This window comes from Eleutherodactylus coqui, chromosome 4 (assembly GCF_035609145.1).
Source record: "Eleutherodactylus coqui strain aEleCoq1 chromosome 4, aEleCoq1.hap1, whole genome shotgun sequence".
In the NCBI taxonomy this organism is placed as follows: Eukaryota; Metazoa; Chordata; class Amphibia; order Anura; family Eleutherodactylidae; genus Eleutherodactylus; species Eleutherodactylus coqui.
This window is the reverse complement of record NC_089840.1, coordinates 267541131-267566953: the sequence shown is the minus strand read 5'-3', so window position 1 is coordinate 267566953 and position 25823 is coordinate 267541131. Positions and strand designations below refer to the sequence as shown.

Below are 25823 nucleotides of genomic sequence, written 5' to 3'. Positions count from 1 at the left end.
TTGATGAAGCAGAAATGTCCCCGTTTTGGATGGTGAGAGAGAACGTAGCTTCCATCCGCGGGTGCAGCCTACGTATTGCTTACGTATCGCTGCTGTCCGCTGGTGGAGAACAGAAGTCTGGGGAAATCCAGCCTTTGTTCATCTTGATGAGTGTTAGCCTGTCGGCACTGTCGGTTGACAAGCGGCTACGCTTATCTGTGATGATTCCCCCAGCCGCACTAAACACCCTTTCCGACAAGACGCTAGCCGCAGGACAAGCAAGCACCTCAAGGGCATACAGGGCTAGTTCAGGCCACGTGTCCAGCTTCGACACCCAGTAGTTGTAGGGGGCAGAGGCGTCACCAAGGATGGTCGTGCGATCCGCTACGTACTCCCTCACCATCCTTTTGCAGTGCTCCCGCCGACTCAGCCGTGACTGGGGAGCGGTGACACAGTCTTGGTGGGGAGCCATAAAGCTGGCCAGGCCCTTAAAGACTGTTGCACTGCCTGGGATGTACATGCTGCTCGATCTACGCACATCCCCTGCAACATGGCCCTCGGAACTGCGCCTTCTGCCACTAGCGCTGTCGGCTGGGAATTTTACCATCAGCTTGTCCGCAAGGGTCCTGTGGTATAGCAACACTCTCGAACCCCTTTCCTCTTCGGGAATCAGAGTGGGCAGGTTCTCCTTATACCGTGGATCGAGCAGTGTGTACACCCAGTAATCCGTAGTGGCCAGAATGCGTGCAACGCGAGGGTCACGAGAAAGGCATCCTAACATGAAGTCAGCCATGTGTGCCAGGGTACCTGTACGCAACACATGGCTGTCTTCACTAGGAAGATCACTTTCAGGATCCTCCTCCTCCTCCTCCTCCTCCTCCTCAGGCCATACACGCTGAAAGGATGACAGGCAATCAGCCGGTGTACCGTCAGCAGCGGCCCAAGCTGTCTCTTCCCCCTCCTCCTCATCCTCCTCATGCTCCTCCTCCTCCTCCTGTACGCGCTGAGAAATAGACAGGAGGGTGCCCTGACTATTCAGCGGCATACTGTCTTCCCCCGCCCCCGTTTCCGAGCGCAAAGCAGCTGCCTTTATGGTTTGCAGGGAATTTCTCAAGATGCATAGCAGAGGAATGGTGACGCTAATGATTGTAGCATCGCCGCTCACCACCTGGGTAGACTCCTCAAAATTACCAAGGACATGGCAGATGTCTGCCAACCAGGCCCACTCTTCTGAAAGGAATTGAGGAGGCTGACTCCCACTGCGCCGCCCATGTTGGAGTTGGTATTCGACTATAGCTCTACGCTGTTCATAGAGCCTGGCCAACATGTGGAGCGTAGAGTTCCACCGTGTGGGCACGTCGCACAGCAGTCGGTGCACTGGCAGCTTAAAGTGATGTTGCAGGGTGCGCAGGGTGGCAGCGTCCGTGTGGGACTTGCGGAAATGTGCGCAGAGCCGGCGCGCCTTTACGAGCAGGTCTGACAAGCGTGGGTAGCTTTTCAGAAAGCGCTGAACCACCAAATTAAAGACGTGGGCCAGGCATGGCACGTGCGTGAGGCTGCCGAGCTGCAGAGCCGCCACCAGGTTACGGCCGTTGTCACACACGACCATGCCCGGTTGGAGGCTCAGCGGCGCAAGCCAGCGGTCGGTCTGCTGTGTCAGACCCTGCAGCAGTTCGTGGGCCGTGTGCCTCTTATCGCCTAAGCTGAGTAGTTTCAGCACGGCCTGCTGACGCCTGCCCACCGCTGTGCTGCCACACCGCGCGACACCGACTGCTGGCAACATGCTGCTGCTAACACATCTTGATTGTGAGACAGAGGAGGAGGAGGAGGAGGAGGAGGGTGCTTTAGTGGAGGAAGCATACACCTCTGCAGATACCAGCACCGAGCTGGGGCCCGCAATTCTGGGGGTGGGTAGGACGTGAGCGGTCCCAGGCTCTGACTCTGTCCCAGCCTCCACTAAATTCACCCAATGTGCCGTCAGGGAGATGTAGTGGCCCTGCCCGCCTGTGCTTGTCCACGTGTCCGTAGTTAAGTGGACCGTGGCAGTAACCGCGTTGGTGAGGGCGCGCACAATGTTGCGGGAGACGTGGTCGTGCAGGGCTGGGACGGCACATCGGGAAAAGTAGTGGCGACTGGGAACTGAGTAGCGCGGGGCCGCCGCCTCCATGATACTTTTGAAGGACTCCGTTTCCACAACCCTATACGGCAGCATCTCAAGGCTGATGAATTTTGCGATGCGGACGGTTAACGTTTGAGCGTGCGGGTGCGTGGCGGCGTACTTGCGCTTGCGCTCGAACACTTGCGCAAGCGACGGCTGAACGGTGCGCTGAACTACACTGCTGGATGGGGCCGAGGACAGCGGAGATGAGGGTGTGGGTGCAGGCCATGAGGCGGTAGTGCCTGTGTCCTGAGAGGGGGGTTGCATCTCAGTGGCAGGTTGGGGCACAGGGGGAGAGGCAGGGGTGCAAACCGGAGGCGGTGAACGGCCTTTGTCCCACCTTGCGGGGTGCTTGGCCATCATATGTCTGCGCATGGTGGTGGTGGTGAGGCTGTTGGTGTTGGCTCCCCGGCTGAGCTTTGCGCGACAAAGGTTGCACACCACTGTTCGTCGGTCGTCAGGCGTCTCTGTGAAAAACTGCCAGACCTTAGAGCACCTCGGCCTCCGCAGGGTGGCATGGCGCGAGGGGGCGCTTTGGGAAACACTTGGTGGATTATTCGGTCTGGCCCTGCCTCTACCCCTGGCCCTGGACACCGCACTGCCTCTTGCAACCTGCCCTGCTGATGCCCTTGACTCCCCCTCTGAAGACCTGTCCTCCTGAGTAAGCGTTGCACACCAGGTGGGGTCAGTCACCTCATCGTCCTGCTGCTCTTCCTCCGAATCCTCTGTGCGCTGCTCCCTGGGACTTACTGCCCTTACTACTACCTCACTGCAAGACAACTGTGTCTGATCGTCATCGTCCTCCTGACCCACAGAAAGTTGTTGAGACAGTTGGCGGAAGTCCCCAGCCTCTTCCCCCGGACCCCGGGAACTTTCGAATGGTTGGGCATCAGTGGCGATAAACTCCTCTGGTGGGAGAGGAACCGCTGCTGCCCAATCTAAGCAGGGGCCCGAGAACAGTTCCTGGGAGTGCTCCCGCTCCTGAGCAGGTGTTATTGTAGTGGAGTGAGGAGGCTGGGAGGAAGGAGGAGCAGCAGACAGAGGATTCGTATTGGCAGCAGTGGACGGCGCAGAACTGCGGGTAGACGATAGGTTGCTCGAAGCACTTTCTGCCATCCAGGACAGGACCTGCTCACACTGCTCATTTTCTAATAACCGTCTCCCGCGTGGACCCATTAATTGGGCGATGAATGTGGGGACGCCAGAAACGTGCCTCTCTCTTAATCGCGCAGCAGTCGGCTGCGACACACCTGGATCAGGAGCTTGGCCTGTGCCCACACCCTGACTTGGCCCTCCGCGTCCTCGGCCGCGTCCACGTCCTCTAGGCCTACCCCTACCCCTCAGCATGCTGTATTACCAGTGATTTGATTTCACAGGCAGGAAATAAATTGGCGCAAGACTGCAGGCCAAATATAATTTTTGCCCTTTTTGGAAAACGAAAGGCCCCACTGCCTCTAGTGAATGAATTATCTAAGTTTAATAACTGTGCTGTGTCCCTGCTTATGTGTCACAGAACGTGAGGGTAGCAGAGTTATTATAACTCTGGCAGAGCAGGTATTTTTTTTCCCAATTAAGGAAAGCAAATGGCGAAGCCAGCAGTAAAGCGTAGCTGGGTGCGTATGCTTTAGCAATGTTTTTCGCGCAGCTCACACGTCTCCACAGGCGTAAGGACGGACAGAGGCTGGACAAATAGATTTGTTTTCAGTTTTTTCCCACCAACAGGCAGCACTGCGTATATTCAATGAACATGAGAAGTTTAATAACTGTGCTGTGTCCCTGCTTATGTGTCACAGAACGTGAGGGTAGCAGAGTTATTATAACTCTGGCAGAGCAGGTATTTTTTTTCCCAATTAAGGAAAGCAAATGGCGAACCCAGCAGTAAAGCGTAGCTGGGTGCGTATGATTTAGCAATGTTTTTCACGCAGCTCACACGTGTCCACAGCCCGTAAGGACGGACAGAGGCTGGACAAATAGATTTGTTTTCAGTTTTTTCCCACCAACAGGCAGCACTGCGTATATTCTATGAACATGAGAAGTTTAATAACTGTGCTGTGTCCCTGCTTATGTGTCACAGAACGTGAGGGTAGCAGAGTTATTATAACTCTGGCAGAGCAGGTATTTTTTTTCCCAATTAAGGAAAGCAAATGGCGAAGCCAGCAGTAAAGCGCAGCTGGGTGCGTATGATTTAGCAATGTTTTTCGCGCAGCTCACACGTCTCCACAGGCGTAAGGACGGACAGAGGCTGGACAAATAGATTTGTTTTCAGTTTTTTCCCACCAAAAGGCAGCACTGCGTATATTCTATGAATAATAACTGTGTTGTGGCCCTGCCTATACAATTCTTTCCCTGCAGTATCAATGGAGGGTGGAATGCTCTGCAGAGGCGATTTTGAGAAGCCCAAAAAAAATGCAGCACAGCTAACAGCAGCCTGGACAGTACTGCACACGGATAAATATGGCCCTAGAAAGGACCGTTGAGGTTCTTGAAGGCTACACTCACTCCTAACACTCTCCCTGCCTATGCAGCACTTCTGTCCCTAATGCCAGGTGCAACGGTCTGCAGAGGCGATTTTGAGAAAAAAAAAAATCCCACTGCTAACAGCAGCCAACACACAGCTATCAGTGGCCCTAATAAGGACCTTTGGGGGGTCTTGAAGCCTACACTAACTACCAATTCTTTCCCTACAGCAGCTCCGGTATAAACAGCACTGTCCCTCATCTAACTCACACCGCATCTGAGGCGAGCCGCGGGAGGGGCCGACTTTTATATTAGGCGAACACCTGATCTCGCCAGCCACTCACAGCAGGGGGGTGGTATGGGGCTTAAACGTTGCAGGGGGAAGTTGTAATGCCTTCCCTGTCTTTCAATTGGCCAGAAAAGCGTGCTAACGTCTCAGGGAAGGAAGTGAAAGTAACCAGAACACCGCATGGTGTTCGTTACGAATAACGAACATCCCGAACACCCTAATATTCGCACGAATATCAAGCTCGGACGAACGCGTTCGCTCATCTCTAGTAAAAATGAAGAAAAATATATCATTTTTAAAAATGTGAGCTTCTTTACATGTGCTTTTTAAGTAGCAAAAAACAACGCCAAAAAAGTATGTGTGAAGGAAGAATTATGCCTCTAGGAATGTGGGGTTGAAAAATGTAATAGCTAAAACTGATTGCAGCAGCAAGGGGTTAAATCACAATCCACATCATTGTACACATAATTGCAAGTATTCAGACTGTAAACACTGGTGTAGATGGTGATTTGGATCCATACAAGGTCTCCATGAAAATACTACCTGACAGAGCGTAGAAGTGAGCATATCCTCAGTATCAGCCAAGGCATCTTATTGCAAGTTCTTGAAATGTCTATATTTCTAATGTACATTACCTGCCTGACCTATCATTATAGATGCTAAGCCTGCCTGCATCATCTTAGCAACCTTGTGTGCCAGATTCTAAAAACTTCTTCAATATTTTTTTGCAGCAGTTCAGAAAAAAAATACAACGAAGTGCAGTTACAAAACTGTCAGCAGAGTTCTAATTCTTATCATTATTCTCCTCTGTGGTGCTCTTGGATTTACCGGTAGGTCATTATAGAATTAGCTCTTATCACCCGTACACTTGTTGCATATGACATTCTGCCAAGTTTCAAAGTGCACCAGTTTGCAACATGACATAAATGTATCTATAGAGCTGAAATGATCTGTTTCTGAGTAACAAACAGTAACTTCAGTGTCCTATTTAAGGCTTGTTCACACCGGGATTATTATTTCTACTCTGTCCTGTAAGAGGAGTAGAACAAATGAAAATATTGTAAGTGCCGGATCCCTTCCATGAAGAGACCAACAGCAGCTGAAGAATTGGAAAAAATAATGCAGCATGCTGAGCTACTATTCTACTATTGTTTGAAGGAATCTGCAATAGAGACTCCTAAAAAAGCCATCAAAACAGATATGACTTGTAGCTCCTGGGCCCCAGTGCAACATCTGTAACAGGGGCCCACATTTTCTATTTAGAGTATTACTGTCTTTTTATGTAGCAGAGGAGATGAGAAAGATGGGGAAAGAGATGACAAATGAGAGGGGAGAGGAAATGAAAAACAAGGGGAAGAAAGTTAAAGGGGTTGTCCCGCGAAAGCAAGTGGGGTTATACACTTCTGTATGGCCATATTAATGCACTTTGTAATATACATCGTGCATTAATATGAGCCATACAGAAGTTATATACTCACCTTCCCTGCGCTGGCGTCCCCGTCTCCATGGTGCCGTCTAATCACCCGATTAGCCGCACTTGCGCAGAAGGGTCTTCTCCCTTCTGGTCGGTCCGGGCACGAGCAGCGTTCTGGCCCCGCCCCCTTCTATGCGTCATTGTGTAGCTCCGCCCCATCACGTGTGCCGATTCCAGCCAATCAGGAGGCTGGAATCGGCAATGGACCGCACAGAGCCCACGGTGCACCATGGGAGAAGACCCGCGGTGCATCGTGGGTGAAGATCCCGGCGGCCATCTTGGAGGAAAAGAAGGAAGAAGTTGCAGAGAGGGGATTCGGGTAAGTAAAAATTTTTTTTTAATTTCAACACATCCCTTGAGTTTCTCCTGCTCTGAACGGGGGGCCTATGCAAAAAAAAAAAAAAACGTTTCGGCGCGGGACAACCCCTTTAAAGGGAATCTGTCATGTCCCCAAAGCTCCATAAACTAAGTTATGATGTTGTTATGGAATGTGCCAGGGGACAGAGGGATGTATTTTTTATACTCACCCACTGCCTGGTTCCCACACTGTCACGTGCTGAAGTCTACTAGCCACATAAAAATCGGACTCTTTTCAAGTATAGAGAAGAGAGTGCTCATGGCAATCTGAAAAGAGACAGATTCCAATCTTTGTGCCCATTCTCCTATACAAATCTAAAAAACTATATCCCCTGGCTCCCTGTCACCTCTCTTACAGCACCATAACCTAGTTTATGGTGATGAAAGAGGGTGTCAGGTTCCCCTTAAATCCTGGAAGGTAACAGATCACATTATGTGCAAGTAGGGTTAATCATTTGGCACTCTATATGTGATATACATTTACTAACTGTCTAGTAAGGCCATGTTCATGTACTGTACTGCTCAACATCTGTTCTAAGTGTACTGCATGGCTGCATATCATACTGCCCTCTACCTGTACTACCGTACATGTAGTGTTTTGATCTCTGCATGTACTGTACTGCTTTGCATCTATTCTATGTATAAAGTACTGCTGTCTACTTATGTCACAAAGAATCATAGAATGGTAGAGTTAGAAGGGACATTAAGGACCATGGGGTCCAAAACCCTGCTCAGTGCACACTAAATCATCCCAGACAGACATTTGTCCAGCCTTTGTTTGAACACTTACATTGAGGGAAAACTCACCACCTCCCATGGTAACCTGTTACACTCATTGATCACCCTGTCAAAAGGTGTCTTTCTAATATCTAATCTGTGTCTCCTCCCTTTCAGTTTCATTCCATTGCTTCTAGTCTTTCCTTGTGCAAATAAGAATAGGGCTGATCCTTCTGCACTGTGACAGCCCTTCAGATATTTGTAGACTGCTATTAAGTCTTCTCTAAGCCTTCTTTTTTGCAAGCTAAGCATTCCGAGATCCTTTCATCAAAGGACATGGTTTACAAACCACTCACCATCTTGGTAACTGTTCTCTGAACTTGCTCTAGTTTGTCTATGCTTTTTTTTTTTTTAACTTGGAGTGCCCAGAACTGGACACAGTATTCCAGATGAGGTCTGACTAAGGAAGAGTAGAGGGGAAAAATTACCTCACGGGATCTAGACTCTATGCTTTGTTAATACATCCCATAATTCTGTTTGCCTTTTTTCTGCTGCATCACACTGTTGACTCATGTTCAGTCTGTAATCTGTTAGTATACCCAAGTCTTTTTCACATGTGCTGCTGCTTAGCTCAATTCCTCCCCTTCTATATGTGCTTTTTTTCATTGTTCTTGTCCAGATGTAGGGCTTTGCATTTCACCTTGTTAAATACCATTCTTTTAGTTGCCACCTACTGTTCAAATTTGTCCAGATCGTTTGAATCCTCTCTCTCGTCTCTAGTGTTAGCTATCCCTCATAGATATGTATTGTTGGCAAACGTGATCAGTTTTCCCTTAATTCCCTCCTCTAGGTCATTTATAAAAATGCTGAACAACACTGGGCCAAGGACAGAGCCTTGTGGTACTCCACTTGATACATTCTTCCACTTGGATGTGCAGCCATTTATGACCACTCTTTGAGAATGATCACTCAGCCAGTTGTGAATCCACCTAACAGTTGCCTTGACAATCCCATATTTGGTCATTTTTTGAATAAGAATGGTATGAGATACTTTGTCAACTGCTTTACTAAAGTCAAGATATACTATATATAACGTATTTACCTGATCAACCCAGTCAGTGATTCTGTCATAGAATGAAATTAGATTAGTCTGGCATGACTTGTTTATTACAAACCCCTGCTGACTCTGGCTAATTATTCTATTCTCATCCAAGTATTTGCATATTGGCTGTTAATCATTTGTTCAGAGATCTGTCCCAGTATAGAAGTCAGGTTCACAGGCCTGTAGATTCCTGTGTCAACCTTCTTCCCTTCTTTGAAGATGGGGACAACATTTACCCTTGCCAATTTTTTAGAACTTCTGTTCTCCAAGAATTTTCAAAGATTATGGCGAGTGGTTCAGCAATTACCTCCACTGCTTCCTTTAGTATCCTAGGATATAACTCATCTGGACCTGGAGACTTGAATTCATATAAGTTAGTTAAGTATTTTCCTCACCATCTCTCTGCTTATAGATAGCCTGCAGTATTTTATTCCTCCAATAGCACAGGGAAGATCAGTTGATGTTCCATCTACTTTCTGACAGAAAACAGATACAAAATAGGAATTTAAAAGTTCGGTTTTCTCAATATAATGTTTAACCAATTCGCCATTTTCATTGTGTAAACATCCTATAGCATTTTTGACTTCTCTTTTGCTTTTGACCCTCAAAATCCTTTTTATTGCTTTTGGCCTCTCTTGCAAGCCTTAATTTATTATTAACTTTAGCTTTTCTGACACTTGTCCTACAGTTTCTGCAGACCGCATTATATTCTTCTTTAGATATGTACAAGACGGCTCTGTACCTGTGCTACATTTAAAAAAACAGAAGTAGGATCAACATTGTGATGGCACAGTGGTAACAGGCGGAGGCAAAGAATGTTCATTGCAGCAATAACGATTTTTATTAAAACGTAAAAAATAATAGGTGCAGGATATCACAGGGTTTGGTATACTTTATCATCAGGATAGGTCATCAAAAGAAGGGGAAGAAAGTTAAAGGGAACCTGTCATGTCCCCAAAGCTCCATAAACTAAGTTATGATGTTGTTATGGAATGTGCCAGGGAACAGAGGGATGTATTTTTTATACTCACCCACTGCCTGGTTCCCACACTGTCACATGCTGAAGTTTACTAGCCACATAAAAGCCGGACTCTTTTCAAGTATAGAGAAGAGAGTGCTCATGGCAATCTGAAAAGAGACAGATTCCAATCTTTGTGCCCATTCCCCTATACAAATCTAAAAAACTATATCCCCTGGCTCCCTGTCACCTCTCTTACAGCACCATAACTTAGTTTATGGTGATGAAAGAGGGTGTCAGGTTCCCCTTAAATCCTGGAAGGTAACAGATCACATTATGTGCAAGTAGGGTTAATCATTTGGCACTCTATATGTGATATACATTTACTAACTGTCTAGTAAGGCCATGTTCATGCACTGTACTGCTCAACATCTGTTCTACATGTACTTCATGGCTGCATATCATACTGCCCTCTACCTGTACTACCGTGCATGTAGTGTATTGATCTCTGCATGTACTGTACTGCTTTGCATCTATTCTATATATAATGTACTGCTGTCTACTTATGTCACAAAGAATCATAGAATGGTAGAGTTGGAAGGGACCTTAAGGACCATGGGGTCCAAAACCCTGCTCAGTGCACACTAAATCATCCCAGACAGACATTTGTCCAGCCTTTGTTTGAACACTTACATTGAGGGAAAGAGGCGGAGGCAAAGAATGTTCATTGCAGCAATAATGATTTTTACTAAAACGTAAAAAATAATAGGTGCAGGATATCACAGGGTTTGGTATACTTTATCATCAGGATAGGTCATCAAAAGATGATCCACAAGGGTTTTGCACTTAGGATCCCTGCCAATTAGCTGTTTCCCAGTGTCACTATCACTACAGACAGTGCAGGAAGCAGCTAGTGCTGACTATAGCGCTGGCTGGTATTGCAGGTGACGCTCCCATTGAATTCAATGTATTACCAACCTGGTACAGTACCAGGTTGGTAATACATTGAATTCAATGGGAGCGTCACCTCCAATACCAGACAGCGCTATAGTCCGCACAATGTGCTTCCTGCACTGTCTGTAGTGACTAAGAACCAGTTGATTGGTGGTGATCATGAGTGGCAGACCCCCGTCGATCATCTATTGATGACCTGTCCGGAGGACAGGTCATCAATAGAAAAAATTCAAAAAGTCCTGTACAACTCCTGTAAAAACAAACTTTAGTGTGGAATTAGATTATTGTGCGCCAACCCTCTTATAAAGAGAGGTGTAAGATCGCAGTAAGTGACTAATCTTCAAACTGTCAGTCTATACCTATACACACATATACACTATATGGACAAAAGTATTCGGACACTGCATGTTTTTCAGAAAAAGTGCTTTATTATTCTATTTAGTAACGCGTCGGCCCTCCTTTTGCTTGTTTTACAGCGGCAACACATCGAGGCATACTTTCCACAAGTTCTCTGTAAGTCTGGGCAGGAATAACTCACCATTCCTCGTGCAAGGCTGTAAGAAGAGATTGTTGTGAAGATGGGCGTGGGTGGCGGTGTCGTACCAGACGCACCATTGCTCGAGCGGATAAATGAATAGTTATTGCAAAATGAGCAGCTTTTTATTTTACCCATGCCCTTCCCAGCATACCGTTTGGAAAAATTAGTATTTGCATATTTTCTGATTTTCTGTAGTGTCCAAATACTTTTGTCCATATAGTGTATATAATGTATATGTGTGCTGACATTTTTATACTCTAACCTGCTGCAATGTTAGATGTTGGTCAGGATAAGTGAATATTATATTATTGTCACTGTAAGACTTGTGATGTCAGTGGAGGAAGGAGAGGTGTCCATACATATTAAATTAATGTTGGCTGTTTCCCCGTGCACATGAATCTTCAACTCCACCGAGCACCTATGTTTTTAGGGAGGTAAGCAGCAGTCAGACATCTTTGGTATAGAGTTCTCCCCAAGCGAAGAAAAGGATCAGGTGTTGAAAATTCTTCATCCTGGAACCTTTTTTTCCCGACATCATCTGTTAGGTGAAAGTTGAGTCACCCCCATACACATCAGAGAGTTGTCTGGTCCCACCATTATCAGCAGATTCCGACGACTGAACACTAACATGTATGGGGATCTTTAAGTGCCAGAAAACCAGTCTCTGCTTGATTCTGCCATTTTAAGGTTTACTTGGTTTCTTTCAGTTTATCATCATATTGATAATGAGAAATGCAGAAGTCTTGATCGACATCTACTTAATCTACATCAGGAACTCTGTTTGAACAAGACTGACGGTTCTTTAGGTAAGTAAATTATTATCTCTCTGACATGCATAAATATTCAGATTACTAATGAGACTGTGCTTTACTGTAGTGCTACAATGATATAGAGACCTTAAAAAGTGCCATTATACATTGTGGTAATGGCGCAGCATTCCCAGCATGAGAGAATTATTTAAAACAATGTTGTACAAAAGTTCTCCTAATACCGTGATGGCGAACCTATGACACGTGTGTCAGCACTGACACGCGTGGCCATAGTCGCTGACACGCGGCCGCTGTCGGCCGTTCACCCCGTTGGTGAATACCAGCAGGGGCCGCGGCTCCCCTGCTGGTATTCACCAACCAGCGCTGATCCCAGCGCACACTGTGATGTCAGTGTGCAGCCAGGATCCTCCTTCCCCCGTCCCCTGACGTCTCCTACCTGTTGGTTCCGCGGGAGCGTCCGGGGGAGAAGGCGTCCTGCAACACACTGACGTCACATTGTGCACTGGAGATCATCGCTGCTGGAGGGCGTGGAGGCCAGCGGAGCTTTCAGGACGTGGATGGGGTGAGTACACGGGTCTCGGGGACCACTGTTGCTGCTGGGGGGGTCCACTGTCGTTGCTGGGGGGTCCGCTGTCGCTGCTGGGGGGTCTGCTGTCGCTGCTGGGGGGGCCGCTGCTGGGGGGTCCACTGTTGCTGCTGGGGGGTCCACTGACGCTGCTGGGGGGGGGCGCTGTCGGGGTCCACTGAGGGGGCCACTGTCGCTGCTGGGGGGTCCGCTGTGGGGGCCACTGTCGCTGCTGGGGGGTCCACTGTGGGGGCCACTGTCGCTGCTGGGGGGTCCTCTGTGGGGGCTACTGTTGCTGCTGGGGGGGTCCGCTGTCGCTGCTGGGGGAGTCCGCTGTCGCTGCTGGGGGGGCCGCTGTCGCTGCTGGGGGGCACTGTCACCGCTGGGGGCTGCTGTGGGGGGGCACTGTCACTGCTGGGGGTCATCATTACTAAGATGAGTGAGGGGGAGGCTGGGAGAGGCGAGGGCCTGTGCTATGGGTGTTTTAGGTTTACTAAATACAGTTATACATTACAATTATACTTTTTTTAAACTATAAATATCGCAAATTTATGGATTTTTTGTCGAAGTGACACACCACCCGAGTTATGCTCAGCTTTTTGGCAAATTTTGGCACACCGAGTTTAAAAGGTTGCCTATCACTGTCCTAATAAATATAGTGCATGGCCAGCATAAGAAAATACGTTTCGGGTGAAAACCCCTTCATCAGTTCAGCTGGTAAAAGCTTGCAGACTAAGCAATAGGCCGCCTGCAGACGGGCAGGTCAGATCCGGCAGTGAGGATTCTCACTGCGGGACCCGACCCGAGCGCCTGCAGAGAGCGTCGCGTACTCACCCGTGCCCCGCGGCCCTGGCTCTTTCATGTGTCGCATACGCAGACCGGAGGCGGCGGCGGGTGAGTGACGTCTCTGTGCGGGACTCGCAGAGCTTGCCGCGGTTTGTTTGCCGCGCGTTATATTGCGCGGCCAAAACCGCGGCCGTCTGCATAGGACTGCGTTTGTTAACACAATCCTATGCAGGCTTGTAGCGGCGGAAATCCCGCCTGTCTGCAGGCGGCCATACTTAGTAAAAAGTAAGATTCAAGGTGGGGAGTAAAAATGAAGGATAAAAGTGCAGAATAAAAAGTTGGTAAAAAACTTGGAATGAGGGAATAAGAATTTAAATATAATCATAAAAATAAAGCACATGGATACATATGGCATATAGTTAATGAATATGTATACACACAGTATAAAATATATGGTATATAAAGTGGATAAATATAAATATTTGCGGAGAATGGTCCTAGTCATAGTTATGGTAAAAACTGTACAAGAGAAGGTGACAACGGCATGTATCTAGATCAATGTGAAAAATGATCATAAGACATTGCATGTTAAAATTAACAAATTATGGCAGAAATTTGAGACCACAAATGGGGAGCTAGTAATTTAGGATGAAATTGAAAGATAACATAACCATACAGTCAGATATTCATTTAAAATAATACTATAAACATAAGATATCAACACTGTATCGGATGTCTTTGGAAGAAGACACTCGCAACAGCAGTAAGGACTTGGAGCAGGAATGGGAGCGGGACCTGGGCAGCTCACCCCCAGAGGAGTCGTGGAAAAAAATGTATATTGTAACCCACAAAATGAATGTATCCAGTAAGATACAAGAGTTAAATTATAAAATTCTGACAAGATGGTATCAGACCCCGACAAGGTTGGCCAGGATATTCCCTCAACTGTTTGAGGTGCCTCTCAGGGATAGGGTCATTTATCCACCTCTGGTGGTCCTGCCCTCTGATTTACCCCCTCTGGCAGGAGGTCAACACCCTTTACTCCCCAGTATGTAGAAACTAAATGCAGTTCACGCCAGAAATAGCGTTACTGTCTATGATCCCAGGTTCAATAGCAAATTCTAAGGGCTCTTTGCTCAGATTTTTCATACTGGCTATGCATCAGATAATCCCCTGGAGGTGGAGATCTACAACACCACCCTCAAGATTAATGTGGCTAGAAGCACTAGTTCACCTAAAATATATGGAAGAGCTCTGTGCCAAAGACGAAATGAGACATGGCAAACGCTTTACTACATGCATGATATGGAACCAGTTCCATATTTCTTTTTTCCCTCTGCTAAGCCTGGGCAAAATAATGGGACTACAATTATACACAAATAGTGTACATCAAGAAATGGCTGGTTGGATAGGAAAGGGCTGACACAGAGATTAGGGATAAGGAGTAGAAATGAAAGTGTCATTACAGGAATAAATAAATTGTTGTTAGGGATGAAAAATAGCGGATGGTGGAGGGTATAGTGAGACCGCTATAAGAGCGAGCGGAGGGGATGTAATGTCTGGATGATACTAAGGGAGTAGGAAAACATAGTTAGGATTAGGTGAATACAAGGATAGAAACATGATGTAACATAGTATGCAAGACTATAAAAAGACAAATGTCCTTCTAGTTCAGCCTGTTTCCACGCCCCCTTGTTGATTCACAGAAGGCAAAAACACCCCAATGAGGCATAAGCTACTTTATTCCATTTTACGGGAAAAAATTCCTTCCCGAATCTATAATGGCAGTTAAAATAATCCCTGCATCAACATTTGAAAGTTCCTACCTGACTCCAAGACAAGCAGTCGGAAGATACCCAGATCAACAACCCCACTGGTTATTTAATGTCTATATCCTACAATGTCATAGCCCTCCAAAAAGACATCTAGTCCCCTCTTAAACTCCTCCATTGATTTTGTGTTGGTGATGAAACCTTCTTTCCTCTAATCATAGAGGATGCCCTCTTGTTACAGTCATAGTCCTGAGTATAAACAGGTCATGTAATAGGTGAGGGGACAGGGTAGCAAGGTTTTGAGAAAATCACGCTGGGAACGTATTGATCTAGATTAGTGATTCCCAAACTTTTTCAGCCATGGAGCCCTTTTTTGAACCAAAGGTTTTTCGTGGAGCCCCACAGAACGTATGTCTGCGGGAGGGGTTAGAGCCATGGTTTATCACAACATGATTTTTAGCTCCATCATAAAAAGGACAGGGCTATTTAAAAAAAAAAAAAAAACAGGGAGGAATGCCGGAGCACTGGATGGCTATTGATATACATTATATTTAAAATTAACATGCTGCTAAATTAAATCCTGCACCACATGTTAATATCCGTAGGTTTTGTGCACATTGTTTTTAACCTAGTGTGGATGACATTTTCAAAATCTTATCTACTTTGCTGCTACACCTACTGTAAATTCCACAGCAAATCTTCCCCACGTAGTAATAGTGACCACCTATATTGGTGGCCACAGTAGTAGTAGCATACCCTATATTGGTCCCAGTAGTAATAGCATCCTCTATATCGGTCTCAGTAGTAATAGCATCCCCAATATAGGCCCCAGTACCAATAGCGACCCCTATATTGGCCCGAGTAGTAATAGGCTCCCCCACTGTAGCCCCAATAGTGATAATGGCCCTCATTGCCGACCCAGTAGTAATAGGCTGCCCCCTTGCCACCCCTATAGTGATAGGGTCCCACATTGAGTCTCCAGTAGTAATAGGATCCCTCATTGCTGTCCCCAGTAGTAATAGGAACCCTCATTGCTGTCCCCAGTAGTATTAGGATCCCTCATTGCTGTCCCCAGTAGTATTAGGATCCCTCATTGCTGTCCCCAGTGGTAATAGGATCCCTCATTGCTGTCCCCAGTAGTAATAGGATCCCTCATTGCTGTCCCCAGTAGTATTAGGATCCCTCATTGCTGTCCCCAGTAGTAATAGGATCCCTCAATGCTGTCCCCAGTAGTAATAGGATCCCTCAATGCTGTCCCCAGTAGTATTAGGATCCCTCATTGCTGTCCCCAGTAGTATTAGGATTCCTCATTGCTGTCCCCAGTAGTATTAGGACTCCTCATTGCTGTCCCCAGTAGTATTAGGATTCCTCATTGCTGTCCCCAGTAGTATTAGGATTCCTTATTACTGTCCCCAGTAGTATTAGGATCCTTCATTGCTGTCCCCAGTAATAATAATAATAATAATAAACTTTATTTGTATAGCGCCAACATATTCCGCAGCGCTTACATAGACAGGGGGGAATACAGAAAGACAAAAGTACAAACATTACAGAACCACAGTTACATAGTAATCAATTGATGGAAACAATAGGGGTGCCGGTCCTGCTCCAACGAGCTTACATACTACAAGTAATGGGGTGATACAGAAGGTAAAGGGGTTGGAGATGTGCACTGTATGGCGAGGTGGAGAGTGAGGGGTGATATACACACAGACAATGGTCAGACATTTAGCCGTGTGACGGCAGAAACAGTATGACTGCAGGAGCAGTTTATGATGGCTAACAGGGATTGCAGTCAGTAGGTCAGGGGGCATGTTATCAGGCGGAGTACAAAGGGGTTTGTTTAGGGAATTCGGTATGCCTCCCTGAAGAGGTGCATTTTTAGAGCACGCCTGAAGTTCTGCGAGTCCTGGATTGCTCGGGTATCCTTTGGTAGTGCGTTCCAGAGGACCGATGCTGCTCTGGAGAAGTCTTGGAGGCGGGAATGAGAAGTTCGAATTAAATGGGCGCTCAATCTGGTTTCGTTAGCAGAGCGGAGAGCCCGGGCTGTTTGATGGATTGAGATGAGGGAGGCGATGTAGGGGGGCGCTGCACTGTGGTCGGCTTTGTGGATGAAGGTGGCGAGTTTAAATTGAATTCTGTATTTAACGGGCAGCCAGTGCAGTATTAGGATTCCTCATTGCTGTCCCCAGTAGTATTAGGATTCCTCATTGCTGTCCCCAGTAGTATTAGGATTCCTCATTGCTGTCCCCAGTAGTATTAGGATTCCTCATTGCTGTCCCCAGTAGTATTAGGATTCCTCATTGCTGTCCCCAGTAGTATTAGGATCCCTCATTGCTGTCCCCAGTAGTATTAGGATTCCTCATTGCTGTCCCCAGTAGTATTAGGATTCCTGATTGCTGTCCCCAGTAGTATTAGGATTTCTCATTGCTGTCCCCAGTAGTATTAGGATCCTTCATTGCTGTCCCCAGTAGTATTAGGATCCCTCATTGCTGTCCCCAGTAGTATTAGGATCCCTCATTGCTGTCCCCAGTAGTATTAGGATCCCTCATTGCTGTCCCCAGTAGTATTAGGATTCCTCATTGCTGTCCCCAGTAGCATTAGGATCCCTCATTGCTGTCCCCAGCTTGTCCGTTGCTTGTTGAGCTGTAGCTTTTATTAGTGTGATTTTGGGGAACACATAATATATTGTGTAACTTTTATGAATTTTATAGGGGGCAGGGTGAAAGAATGTATCAATTCTGTCATTCTTATTTTCAACAGCGTTTGCTATTAGGTATAAATGACATGGTAACTTTTTTCTTCGGGCCAGTACGATTACAATATATATTTTATTTTTTTCCCACTTTTGCACAGTAAGGGTACATTCACACGAACATGTGCGTATGCCTACATTGGTGCGTGCAAAACCGCGCACCCACGTACGTGCACAAACAAGCGTGAATGCAGGTCCATGCAGCATCACTTTCAATGGGGCTCACCGGCCTCATTGAAAGCAATAAGATGCCGGCACCCCTGCAGTGATTTTCAGGGAAGGGCTTGAAATATAAGCCCTTCCCTGAAAATCAGCCATGGTTTGTGTTTAAAAAAAAAGAAAAGAATATATATATAATATAATATGTATATATGTGTATATATGTATATATATATATATATATATATATATATAAATTATACTCACATCTCCGCCACTGCTATGTAAATATTCCCCGTGTGGCAAAGGATTGCAATGTTCTCCCATTGCTTTCAATTGGAGCTGGCAGCTTGTAAAATAGCTACTGCATCTGGAAAAGAGAGTATTTTACAGATCACATCCCTCAGCGGATAAGAGGCCAAGGGTCGCGGTCTGAGCACCCTGTGGATTTGCCATCTTTTTCTTCCCCCAACCAAGGAGCCAAAAATTTCAGTAGCTACTTTTGGTAGTGCCCATTGCTCAGGATTCGGGGAGCCCCTTAAGATGTATAGTACATCTTCTATTGCTGTTTTCTAAGTCTTCTTGCATTTAGTAATGCTCTGTTTAGCTGAGCATGTTGTTCTTTAATGACTTGGGCCAGTTCAAGGGAATGAGTGATAATGGCGGAGGTAGAAGATTCTAAGTCCTCAACACGGCGCCCCAGATGCTTAATCTCGTCCTTTTTTCAGATAAATCTGCCATAATGGTTGTAAGGCATTGGTGATCAGAGCCTTCATATGGCCCTTCGATACAGGCTCACTATCCTCTCCCCCAGATGAATCTCCTTCCTCCACAGTCTCCTTACTATTGCTGGTGTTCTTCTCCTGCAGCAGTGCCATCTTAGGAGCAGCATGTGGTGACCTAGTACTTCTCTCTTTCAGATACTGCTGCATGTCGGCTTGTCCATTGTGCTGGTGGGGAGTCCCCAGCACCTCTCCCCCTCGATCTCTAGTAGTTTTCCCCATCTTTGGCTAGAAATAGCAGCTGCAGAGGTCCTCAGGAGTGCCATTGTAAAGGAGCTCTCACTTCAAGCCTCCATACCGCTCAGCAGTCAGGCTGCACCCCAACATGTGGATTTAACCTTTTTCAGTGGGGTAAATCAAAATGCAGATTTCCCAATGTGGATTCTGCATGGAATCCACATCAAGAAGTAAAATGTCACTCACACCTCTCCACTCCCCCCTCCAAAAGAAAAGAGAAAATCAGCGCCATATGGCATACATCTACATTACAAAGCATCAAACTGTTTTAGATATGGATTTAGCAGTGGGTTTGATGTGCCATTAGCGTGGAAGTGGATACTGCATCAAATCCACGGCGAAATCTTCTGTGTTTATATAGCCGTACTGTAATGTTCAGTCGTAACCTGTTCAAGATTCATGCACGATTGAAATCAGTGTTACTCTGCAAGACCCGTCTGGTGTCTGCGACATTTCTAGCCGCCCCCCCCCCAAAGCCAGCTTCACCCCTTTTTACAAGAGTTGCTTCCCACTGCTTCTGGTTATAAGAGCTGACAGATAGAAATGTATCACATGCAGGAGGCAGGATATCCACTGATACCAACTGTTAGGGGGGTCTTTGATAGACCATTCAGCTGATGCTGTCTGCTTCCGAATTAGTCTTGAGTATGAGTACTCAGACGACGCAAATGGACAGCCACATGCACCATGGAATTATCAAAAGCGAAGTGAAGTTTTATTTGCAAAGTACAGGATATATAGAAAGGTTGCTTGCGTAAGATCTAATCACTGCGCATGGCCCAGGTCGCTGGACATCTGGAGATTATAATCAATAATACTTCTTTCAAAGACATCTCCTACAAGAACAATATATCAACACTCTGTAACAACTGTATCAAAGCAAAAATGTGTCCTAGGATAAGTTTCTCAGAAATAAGTTTCTTAAAACAGGATGATTTGGGAAAGTAAATATAAGATATGTGAAAACAAGATTCAGGGTCATATAGTGAGAGAAAGGCAGATAAAAAGAAAGTTGAAAGGAGAATTAAACGTATTTTTCCTCTATTTAATTTGACTGCAGGGGAAAATCTAGAATTAACCCCTCACACAACTGACAGATTAGTGGCACCGCAAATTTAGATTCAATAGAATAGATTGATCACAATGTTATCATCTAAATGTTATTGTTGTAGTAATGGGTAACACCACTAGGGGACACAGTTTGTTTCTGTATCTTAAATTTCAAAATAATACAGGTTGAGCAATCAGCATTGATTTTAAGGGAATCCTTCATTATGCTACTGTATACATCTATGTGTAGAATTCGAAAGACCTTCAAAGAAAGCAGCAGCATACTTAGGGTGAATACGCACCTGCGTTTTTCTAGTGCTGCGATATCACTGTGTTTTTTTTAACGCGATTGTCATTGGGACTTTCTAATGTTAAAAATGCATCGCACAAAAAACGAAAAGCACAAACTTGCAATGCGTTTTTAACATTAGAAAGACCCATTGACAATCGCGGTAAAAAAACGCAGTGATATTGCAGCGCTAAAAAAACGCAAGCGGTTAAGAGCCCTTATTATGAATGTATATAAATGGTTTTCCTGTTATTACCGACACTTTAAGTGTTCAGTCAGACCAGGGGTCTTTTGCACTCCACGCAAAATGCTCGTGACCGTAGTTCCGTGCCCATTGCTTTTAATGGGGCTAACACTACTGCTGCTGGCCCCATTGAAAGCAGTGGGATGCAGGCAACCCCCACAGTGATTTTCAGGGAAGGGCTTTAAATATAAAAATAAATAAATAACATTACACACCTAGCGGCACTGTCCGGGCTCCGGCGCGTCTTTTCTCTGGCATCCTTGGCACTGTTCTGACGCACTTTCTCCTGCCGGGGATTTAAAAATCCCCACCTTTTGAAAGTGCTGGTCTAAATGGCTGAGTGCTCAGCCATATATTGAATGATGGCTGAGCGCTGCCTGTGATTGGTCACGGCACTCAGCCAATCAGATGCAGTGCTCGGCCATTCATTGAATTCAATGGGAGAATATTGCGTCCCTTTGCCACAGCATTCATAGCTGTTGCAGGGGAATTCTTCATCCCGGCGGGGAGTTCCCTTGTCATTGAACACTGTGACAGTGCTGTCACAGTGTTTGAAGATGAGGGGACTCCCCATGGGAAATCTTTATGTGCAGCACGGACCTTCCCGGCGCACGGATGTCCTATCTTTTGCAGGTGTGGGTATTTTGCGACTGTAAAAGATGGCTATGTGAACACATCATAGGAAACCCTTTTTTTGCGCACATAGGCGCACGCTGAAAAAACACTAGTCTGACTTTGCCCTAAGGGCGCTATTACATGAGCATTAGTGGACGAAGCTAACACTAACGATTTATCACTAATTGCTGGGCTGTATCTGGTCTTGCAAATTCAGCTCAGCAGTTAGCAGCGTACTGGCAGCTGCTAACGATAATGTAACATTACCCTAAAATATTTTTAAACTTTGTAGGATGTCACCTGTGTCCTCTTAAATGGCTTCTACAAGGAGATGACTGTTATTACTACTCAGATGTAACATCCAGAACATGGAACCAGAGTCAGGCTCATTGTAGGATGATGGGAGCTGATCTACTGGGCATAAAGGACCAGGAACAGCAGGTATGGGGTCCATATTAAATAGTAGACCAGCTGCAGTCTGCTGTATTATCTGATTTATTATACATATAATATGATGAATGCCCTTTATTTCTTACAGGAGTTTATAAAGAGAACTCTCAAGCAGCGAGGAGAGGAAACATACTGGATAGGACTTTACCGTGATGGAGATGACTGGAGATGGGTGGATGGAGAACATTTCAACAGCAGCTTGTAAGTGACTTCTTAACACAAGTATACACTGGTCTTTACTGAGACTACAGTATATACAGGGTCATTACAAATGATCATCCCGATTTGAAACTCTTATAACTCCCATTTAATGAGACTCTGATACATAAATTTGATATAAATGAAAACCGAAACTTTGTTGCATAATATAAAAAATATTTTCCCCATTGAAGCTGATCGATGTGATCCCCTTTGTCACTGAACACACATGAAGCCTGTGGTCAAGTTTCTGTCATATATGTTGTAGAGTATAGAATAAGCAGAAAAGCGTCAGATGGATCTTCAATTAAAATATACGTATGAAAGGTGCTCTATATAAAATGTAGACTCACCTGGCACTGAGCGGGGACCCCCAAGTGTGGGGATTGTTCCCGCTCAGCACCTGTAGTCCAGGTGCACTTGCAGATAAACAGAAATCACTCCTGGTCCTCTGGAATTCCAAGGGTTCAAGAGGCAGTAGCGGGGCCCCCAACACTGGTAGGTGCAGGGGTAGTGATCCAAAAAGAGGAGGATAAGAACTGTCTGAGCAGTACAAAACTCTGCGCTCTTGACATTTGTTAATGCCAGGTGGTGTATTTCTCCATCAGGGAAAATAAGGTCAAAACAAACAACAAATACATAAAAAATAGCCAGAGTGTGAATAGAGGGTACGCTCATCCACTAACTCGCTGTAGATATAAATGCAATGCGTTTCTGCGCTCTGAACGGACCCTTTTTCATGCATAACATGACAGGGTATACAGATACATATATGTAAGAAAGTTTATCCAGATGACCTGGAAGTAATAAGTCGTTCAATGTGGACCGGTGTTGCATGGCCGCAACCAGGACGCCGGACCTGAAGAGCAACGCCACAGGGGGATGGGGGGAGACGTCACAGGATGGCAATCTGATAGAGGCCGTCATGGATATTGTTTGGAACGCAACATGCATTCCACGTCTGCATCTGCACTTAGGCTGCATTCAGACGAAGTATATCAGCTCGGTTTTCACGCCGAGCCGATATACGTTGTCCTTGTGTGCAGGGGGGGAGGATGGAAGAGCCAGGAGCAGGAACTGAGCTCCCGCCCCCTCTCTGCCTCCTCTTCGCCCCTCTGCACTATTTGCAATAGGGAGAGGCGGGCCGGGGCGGGGCTAAGTTACACGAATTAGCCCTGCCCCCGGCCCGCCTCTCCCCATTCCAAATAGTGCAGCCTAAGGCGGGCATCCCGATGGAACGCACCGTGCGCATCAGCCATTGCACATGCGTAGTATTAATTGTGGATAGAATGAAACTACTTTCTGGTGGAACACTGTATGTGCTCCACCCTCTATGCTTGCGCAGAGTCTCACTCTGAAGCATTATCTATCTTCCGAGGATACAAATATGTATCACATACAAAAAATGATATATATTCATTTTAAAGGGAAGGTGTTTGTGACCAAGGGGATATTGCCATTTAAACTTCATGAATAGATGTGCACCATGGATGATTTAAAAAACCTTTTAATATAAATGTGCACCATATATAATAATAAAAAGGAGGAATTATGTGCAATTAATGAGTGATTGATAAATAGTACATTCATAGATATCTAATTAAATAACAACAAGCTTTAACAATCTAACAGTTCATAGAAATCAATTTAATACCATTGCGAAATGATAGTATTATCCTTGGACTCGTAGCTGATAATTCTATGGAAAGACTTGTATATAGGAATCTTTAAAAAATTGGACTAAAATTCTGTACTAGATGGATCTCTTAAACCACTGCATCATAATAATACATACAAGGCCTACATACTTGAGCAGCTTATGTTGTGTATCTCCTAGAGTGCTCGTGTGGCCTAAAGTATATGGGCCGCACAATCAGCACGCTAAGAATGAGACTAGAGATGACTAGAGCAGAATGAAATTTTTGGGCCTCATTTAGTAAAACTGTCTAACAATAAGACTGTCCTTGTTACCCATAGCAACCAATCACAGTGCAGCTTTCTGACCTCAGCAGTTTGAGAAATCAAAGCTGTGCTGTGATTGGTTGCTAAGAACAATATTGATTGTCGTATGGTGGACAGTTTTGCTAAATGAAAATTTTTTTCTGTTTCCATTTATCAAATTTATGCATCTGAGTGTCATTATAGTTAAAAAATATTGTATTAGTGTTAGGTATAGCAGACATGTCTGCTGCTCTGCTCTGTTATCTAGTTGGTGTTTATTTCGCTCCAGCGTCTCTGGAGTTAACACTTCCTGACTCCTCCACTCAGCTGGAAGCTGTTTGCCAATCACACAGCTATAAAGCTCCCTCAGACCTGGTCATCAGTGCTGCAGTGTTGTTGTTCTTGTATGACAGCTTGTGGCTACTGCTCCTTCAGTGATCTCTGTTGCTACTGATCTCCAGTATGCTGTAGCTATTTGCTACTTGTGTGCCTTCCAGGTTCTCTGTTACCTATTCTCACCTCGACCTCTGTTCCTGCTTGGTACAACCGGTTCTGGTGTTAGGGTCATGACAGGGTTAGTCAGTGCTCAGGTTCCAGCTCAGGGCCGTCCTTGTTAGGATGATTACCCTGCTCTGTGTCAGGCAGGGATTTCCCTATTTCTCACCAGTGCAGGGCTAGCTCAGTCCTAGTTTCCACACATTGGTTCCACACCTAAATACGTAACAATTAGTTAGCCACATGTTACAAAGAAGAACAATTGTGCAACATGTTGATACAATATGTTTTGCTGGAGTGAAAAAATATTTCTTCTATATGGTCCATGAAAAGAAGCTGTCCCGATTTAATTCTTTATAACTTTAATAGAGGTCACTGACCACCGCTGAAGCGGCCAAAGCCTTATCTTTGTAACTAACCCCAATTTAGGAAATAGAGAATGAGGGGAGGAGACATAAGACAAAAAGAAGAGAGAAAAAAAAAGAAGGGGGAAAATGAGTGAGGGGAAAGTGCATATCCGACATCATGGAAGATGCATCTACATCCTAATATATGAATTGTAAGAAGGTATTATAAAGAAGTTATGAAATCACAACAACAGTAAGTAGCCAAGGGGGCGGAGCCAGCGACCGACATGTACAGTCGCACTTGAGAGGAGCTCCCCAGGGGAACTACAAAATCCTTCAAAATCCTGGCCTTAACATGTCACCAAGAGCTGCAAATTAGCCAACTGGACCTCTAGAACCTTGCGGAGGTGACCAAACCACGGCTAAAAGAAAATAACTCCTCCTGACGCCGTCGGAGCAGAAGCAACGCCACGCCAACGCCCTGCTGCCTTCCCGCTCATCCTCGGAGCAGGTGGCCCCTGCCTCGCTGCCCCACCTTATCGGTGTGCCGGACCGGGACCCGGGTGGACCGACCCCCCCGCTCTGGACGCGGCTGACACAGCGGAAGACCCCTTGGAAGGTCCGCCGCTCAGCGGACCCAACGCTGACACCCCTCTGATCCCGAGCCCCTCTCGGCGGCTGCGGCGTGCTGCACCCCGCCGTGGACTATCCGCGGGGCGCCTCGGAGGGCCCGCGACTCACCGAACCCCGCGCTGATACCCTCCCGACCTCGGACCCCCTTCAGCCGCCGCAGCACACTATATCCTGCTGCAGACGATCGGCAGGACGGCCTGGAAGAACTGCTCCTTACCTGACCTCGCGCCGACACTCCTCCGACCCCGGACCTCCTTCAGCCGCTGCAGCACATCGCACCTGGTCGCGGATTGTCCGCGAGACGCCCGGAAGACCCGCCGCTCGCCGGACCCCGCGCTGGTACTGCTCCGACTCCGGACCCCCGGCGGCTGCTGCAGCGCACCACACCTGGCCGCGGGCTATTTGCGGAGCGGCCCGGACCTGGCTCCGGAGAGGTGAGCGGCTCACCCTCCTGCTCCTGCGCCCCACCGAGATCAGGGGACATCTGACAGCCGCGCGGCCCCGTGCCGGGACCCGAGTGCGGTGTAACCTCCACTTACACCAATCTGTGGAGAGGAACGTCCCACCCTCGCCCGAACTCCCGGACTGGCCTGTCCCCCGGGGACGCTCTACTACTACTACTGGGCCGCGGGAACCCTATATTCTGTGGCGGGAAAACCGCTAAAAGACCCACCGAGCGGAAGACAGCTCCTGAGAGGTGGGAGACCTACCGCAGCACCCCCGGAGGAAAACACCCACGGTGCAGCCCTGCT

At 46.5% G+C, this 25823-nt stretch overlaps 1 protein-coding gene across 1 annotated transcript in view; it reads left to right on the top strand.

Moving 5' to 3' along the window:
- Window positions 1-25823, top strand: part of LOC136626681 (killer cell lectin-like receptor subfamily B member 1C) — a 56862-nt gene that overhangs the window by 16387 nt on the left and 14652 nt on the right. The window contains exons 3-5 of the mRNA XM_066601700.1: window positions 11691-11789; window positions 21300-21448; window positions 21546-21658. Coding sequence (XP_066457797.1) covers window positions 11691-11789; window positions 21300-21448; window positions 21546-21658 — 361 coding nt within the window. The remainder of the gene's footprint in view (window positions 1-11690; window positions 11790-21299; window positions 21449-21545; window positions 21659-25823) is intronic.